Raw genomic sequence first — 6,349 nt, 5'->3', positions numbered from 1 at the left:
CAATGTATAATTATGTGTTCTTTAAATATAAAAATGTTAATGTAAAAATTATTTGTATACAGTTACATACTTTTCTCATATACTATTTGTAACCGTCATTCTGTTTATGGCGACGGACATTGTAAAATGTTTATGCCTTTTGAAATAAAATCTTGAATCTTGAAATCTTGATTCAATAGGTTTTGAAACGATATTGCCTATTGCTGAAACTGTTTGTCAGTCGGGGGTTTACACGAACAGAAATCTGTAGTTGTTGAAAAAATAAATCAAATCGTTTTTACTGGGGTATCATGAACTTTGTTTATGGTAAACAGTTTTAGTATAAAAGCCGTAAATACCGATATTTGAAACGTTTTGGTGATTTTTATAGGTTTAGGTATGTCAAACATATATCACATTGACCTTAGCCAGCGGTGTCATGCAAAAAAAAAGGAAAAAAAAAGTTGAAGAAACTTTTGTTACTATCTAATATTCATGAATAAATGAGTTTGCATTGTGTAGATACACTAACTAATGTACGCTAAAACTAACTGCTTAGTTATAGTTAAGAATCACTTAATGTATTTTTTCACATCATACAATATATATGTGTGCCGTTGGAATGAGAAACTTTTTACTATGTATCAGATTTCTACCGAAACATATAAAAATTTAATGATTTTTTTATTTAACGCAGACATACTTTATACGTTTAAGACACAGGGATTAAATTGCAACATTAATAACTAGAAATGAGTCCATATAGGACACGGGTGCCCTTATTCTCCACTGTTTTTTTTTCAATCTTATGACTCTAGATCAAATATGTTTTGGGCTACATGTGCCAAAAGTTGAATAATGATAATCTTTTACTAAGTCAAGGGCAATAACTCTAAAGATACTGGATAAATTCACAAGCAAAACCCCAGGTTTTGAACCGGCTTAGCATTGAATTGATGTAACCGGCGAGTTTGTAACCGCCAGGTTTATGTTTTATTATTTACACGATTTTATTTATTTCATGATTTTTACGTGGAATACGTCATATACATGTATATAAAAAAAATGTTATTTTGTTTAGTTTTTTCATTTTGGATTGTGAAAAGTAAAAGAAGTTATTATGTGGAAAATTAAATAAATAAAAATTTAAAGGAGGAATAAGAGTTGTTTTTAATTCCTACTCAATCCGTACAATTTATTATTTGTCAATTATCATGTAATTGTAATGTTTATAAATAAAATATTGTTTAAACTAAAGATTGCTACACCAGGTGATCTATGTAAGAAATTCAAATTTCATGTTTTGTGACCTTTAGACCTCAGTTGAGTTCTTTTAAACCCGTTAGTTTTGACCACAGATATATTTTGATGTTCATATAAATGTACATCGATATTAGTATTGTTTAATAATTTTTTAGTCATTTGTTTATATCATTTTTGAATGTATTTAATAATTGCCTAATCTAATTACATAGATTAATATACCTCATTTCTCTTTTATCTCCGGGCAAAAAAGCAGTTATTTTAATCTAGGACTATGCAATATGATACAAAATGATTTCTACAGTTTTCGTTTCTAGAAGTCATATCTACAAATGAGTATCATATTAAGTGTTAATGTAATCATAGTCAGGTTTATAATCTGAAATACTGGAATGGCGGGAAATCTCACAAAAAATATTGTTCTATGGGTACAATTGCGTCAGAGGAAATTTACAGAAATGAAATGCAAAAGTCACATGAAACCGTTACGATTATAAATATACACTATATAATTATATCATATTTTATTTACAACCACTGACTTATACAGTCTCAATATCCGTTGTATTTTCACGACTTTTTACAGTACAATAACTGTTTATTATGTTGTACATTTGTAATTTGATCACAATCTCCCTGACATGCCCCCTGAAATAACTGTAGTCTCGCCAGTGATGTATGCGGCGTCATTGGATAGGTAGAAAGAAACGATCCCTGCACATTCCTGAACCTCCCCAAACCTGCAATGCAGTTTAATTTGTACACTGTTATAGGTAGATAAATAGATCTACTTTTGTATATTACTAAGTTTCGGATTTGTCGAATGTGCGCATAGTTTGTGCTGGGTCATATCTAAAACCTACAATATTAAGTCTTTGTAACGATTTTTTTTCATGCCGCAAAGTCTTCTGTCTAAATGAATATTTTATTCATACATTTTTATCAGCCGTGTATATATAGAACGCACAGACAATAAAACAAGATATTTTAACATAGTAAAAATAATGTGATTTTCAGAAAAGGTAAAAAAAAAATAAACAAAAAAGACTTTTTGTAATTATATAGTTACCTTTTAAGGGGAATCCGTCCCATAAACTCTTTTGAAAACTCATTTTTCCATAGCTGAAATTCGAGATTCGAAATGTTTTCATAAGTTTCCGGAGAAGTGTGTCTTTGACATTGATAGTTTAATAATCATTTTCAAAATGATATTTGTTTTCGATAACAAATGTTTTAAAATAAAGATGACTTTTGAGTCTGCTTTTCGGCGTTATAGAAAGAAAAAATAGTTGTGAACTTATCATAAAATGATTATTACCTTTAGTTAGGTTTATCTTCCTTTTCTATGACATTTACTAAAAGTAAACAAAAATTCTATAAAAGCTTTTTTTCATAATTGGAAAATCCAATATTTTCACTTACAGTTTCACTGAACCTCGTTTTAATAACTCCCGGTGCAATACAATTTACCCGAATGTTCATACTGGCGAGTTGTGGCACAAGAACCTTTGTCATTCCAATTAGAGCGGTTTTACTTATAGAGTACGCACCCATAACCTGTGTAAATTAAAACGTGCATGTGAATCATTTATAATACTAGATTCATGTGTTGCTACGAATTAAAATTTATGAAAACGTTGCATTTTTTTTCAAGCAGAATCGGGGCAATTTCTGTTAAAAATATAAGGTAACTAGAATATGGTAATGTTACATAGCAATAAAAGAAATACTCTATACAAATTCATCCAAATATAACGAAAAATCATTTCCTTCATACAAGAGAAAACATTGCTTTTTTAAGTAGAACAACGCTCTCGTATCTGCAAAAATTATATTATTTTATTAGTTCATGTTGAAATGTTGAGTTTTGCTTCAGTCGGGAGAGTAACAGTAGCATGCACAAATCACTGTCGTGAACAGTCCTAAATAAACTAAATCTGTAGCTTTTCTTAATTTTGCCATGAAAGATGATTTTTAAGGTTTCAATTTCAACTACATGTATTTGCAAAAATATATTTTCTTTACAAAAATGAGAAAAAAGTAGCTACCTCTGAAGGCGTGTAGCCAGCATTCGATGAAACAATGACAACTGATCCACCCCTGAAACGATTTATTTTTTGATTAAGTCAAACAGTGTTCATTTCCATTTTATATGCAGGGAAGTGAGGAAAAAAATCAAAAGAAAGTTTAATACGCTTTCATTTCCTATGCTGAGTTGTTTGTGGTGGCGCGCGTTCGTGCTTTGCCCTGGTTCCCTCCCCTGTTTTTGTTTGGTGTCCTATTGGGCTCCTTGTCGGTGGTCATGTGTTGCTGGGTTTGCGTTGGGGGATGCATTTATTGAATGCCGCTCTTACTTATTGATCTTTGTTTAGATTTGTTGTACATTGTGTATTTGATTAATTCTTTCGGTGCCCTGTCTGATCGCTCGATACTGTTTGCTGAGCCGATGGGTGCCACGTTAGACATATTATTGAAAAACTGCGTTCTACGAACTTTGCTCTTTCTTGTTGTCCTGAGTGACAGCTGTAAAAAGTTGACCCGTACTTCACTTTAGCTTTATTATATTTTCTGGTTCTTCGGGATTATTGATTCCAGCAATTTTAAGTTGAGTTACGCTCAAGCCGGAGCTAGGAGGCGTTAGAGATTGATGTTGAACTATTTCATTATCCCTCATGTACAGACTCAGTCAAACCATGTCTACAATTTTCATGTAATTTTGTTGTGAATTATACTTCCGATGATCACCCTTCCTCCAGAGTTTTATTATTATATTCTATAACAATGATAAAATAATATATAAATACAACGTAGAAAGCGGTAAAAGTATAAAAACAACATATTTATCAATAAAACAAGTACTTATCAAGTACTATACAAGAAATGAGAAAAATCCTGCTAAATATCAAGTAAAAGAATATTCGCATGCAAGACAAGTGAAATTTAAGCTACATACTTACCCACGTTTTTCTATGTAAGGCACTACTTCTTTGATTAGGAAAAATGTTGATTTGACATTTACTTCAAATATCTTGTCCCATGCGTCTTCATTCGACTTAAAAATATGTCAAACACTTTAGGGTATAAAGATAGGCTGAAACACATTTGTTTGCTTTGAAATACTTTATAATATAGAATTAGACCAGTTCTGCGCTTTAAAGTAAGACATTAAAAGAACTAATGTTTACGAAAGACAAAGACACTGGACATGAAAACATCGTTACATAATGACTCTTATATGGTCATTTTTCTAGGCGATCATTATTAGTTTTTACTTGTGAAAATATCGGACGATGTGTGTTTTTTCTTATTTTTGGTGTGTGAGATCATACCATCAGTATAGACAAAGGTTTAATTCCACCTAAGCTGGTGGTATACTGTTTAAGCCGATTCTAGTGGGCGTAAGAGATGTTGCATCCCCCCTTATCTACCATGAACAGACTTATTAAACTCAATTAAACCGAGTCTGCAATTTTCACTTTTAAACTTTATTTTCATTGCTCCCGGCGGACCTTCCCAATTTTTCAGACGCTGGTTTGCACAACCATTGTTCTTGGGCAAGCTCGCTTTAACATTTGTAATAAATTTTCATGAAAATTTATCTCATTGAGAATGTTAATCATTTGCTTACCGTTAAATGTAATATTACAACATATACTTACATCCAGTATTGGGCCAAATATTGGGTTGACAGCAGCATTTGATACCAGAAGATCGATCCCTCCAAACTCGTTCACGGTCTTAAATAAATAAAAGGTGCAAAATAAGAAAGTTTTTTTCCGCATATTATTTTTATGATTATTATAACACTAAACGAATGGATGGACATAATGTATATAAAGTTACATATTTTTTAACAAACACAGTTGTTGCATAATTTAGGTAGACTTCTTTCCTCTTGAAAGTCAAGAAGTTATATTTTATAGCCTACTTAAATATAGTTGTCAACATGTTGAATTATTTTAAAGATATAATGGCACATAATTGTGAAGGGTGATTTTTCCTTTTAAAACGATTACATGTAAAATGTGCCTGTTACTTGTTCAATCATTTTCTGTCTGTGTTCCTTTTTGGCCACATGACAAACAATTCCAGACACAGATAATCCCTTTTCTCTCAATTCTTTCACAGCTTTGTCAACATTTTGCTTCTTTCGGCTACTTATCATCACTTTGGCTCCATCTTCAGCAAGACGCTGTGCAATTGCAAGTCCGATACTGATTATGTAGAAAGAAATGATAAATTAAACATTTAAAAAACAGTATTGTTAAAAAGGAACCAATGAAATTGTATAAAAATTTCACTAGTGTTGGACACGAATCTCGGACCCATACGCGAATCTAAGACCTACAGACATGTTTTGGTCCCACAGACATGGTAACGCGTTTGACCCACAGGAAATCAATTTCTATCTTTTTATATTGTTTCCTTGTTCATTTTTGAATAGTATACATATTGTAGTTGTAAAAATATTTAATACACCAACAGTTTTAAAAAGTTAAATGCAAACAATACGGCTTAAATTTCAAATATAGTTATTTAGTACATAATGAGAAAATAAAAAAACATACCCATCAGATGAAGCTGTAACAATAGCCACTTTTCCTGTTAATTTTCCCATCTTTATACACTAGCGAATTGTTAAATTTTAGGTCATTTTCTAGATCATGCAAGGTTATATTCTAGACCGATAAGATAATAGATTAACCAATAACGTGGATTGTTTCACTTTGCCACTCCGACTTCTGTGATGTAAAACCTTATTGGATTATCAATATATTTGCGATATTTAAATCGAATGTAATAAAATTTGAATGTTTTCAAAGTTACCCGTTACATTATGCTTTACGTTTCTGCTTTTGCTTCTATTGGACAATCAGAATGTTCATTATAAAGAAAAAAACAACAACTTTGAATAGTGTAAACCAATTATTAATATCGGCGGATTCACATATACACATATATACTTTATTTATTTCCGCCACATATTTCAGCTTTTAAACAACTTTTTTAATTGTTATAAATGTTTTTTTATTTATGATCATGTTTTAAGTCTCTCATAAATCTTTTAGAGTGTTTCTTTGCACGTATTTCTTTTATAACTTTGTTA

General features: G+C 31.1%; 1 protein-coding gene across 1 annotated transcript; it reads right to left on the bottom strand.

The window, feature by feature from the left end:
• Positions 1–1,854: 1,854 nt before the first annotated feature.
• LOC132733026 (dehydrogenase/reductase SDR family member 4-like) lies at positions 1,855–5,952 on the bottom strand. The gene is made up of 8 exons (XM_060719601.1): positions 5,811–5,952; positions 5,279–5,456; positions 4,902–4,979; positions 4,200–4,294; positions 3,291–3,342; positions 2,665–2,799; positions 2,312–2,364; positions 1,855–1,982 (listed from the first exon to the last, which is right to left on the bottom strand). Exons 1-8 carry the CDS (start codon positions 5,858–5,860, stop codon positions 1,868–1,870), a joined length of 756 nt encoding a protein of 251 aa, XP_060575584.1. The 5' UTR covers positions 5,861–5,952; the 3' UTR covers positions 1,855–1,867.
• Positions 5,953–6,349: the final 397 nt, after the last annotated feature.

The sequence above is a fragment of the Ruditapes philippinarum genome, unplaced genomic scaffold (assembly GCF_026571515.1).
Source record: "Ruditapes philippinarum isolate M1 unplaced genomic scaffold, ASM2657151v2 ctg2501_1_1_1_1, whole genome shotgun sequence".
NCBI classification, from domain to species: Eukaryota; Metazoa; Mollusca; class Bivalvia; order Venerida; family Veneridae; genus Ruditapes; species Ruditapes philippinarum.
Note: the sequence above shows the minus strand (reverse complement) of the source record. Positions and strands in the feature narration are given on the sequence as shown.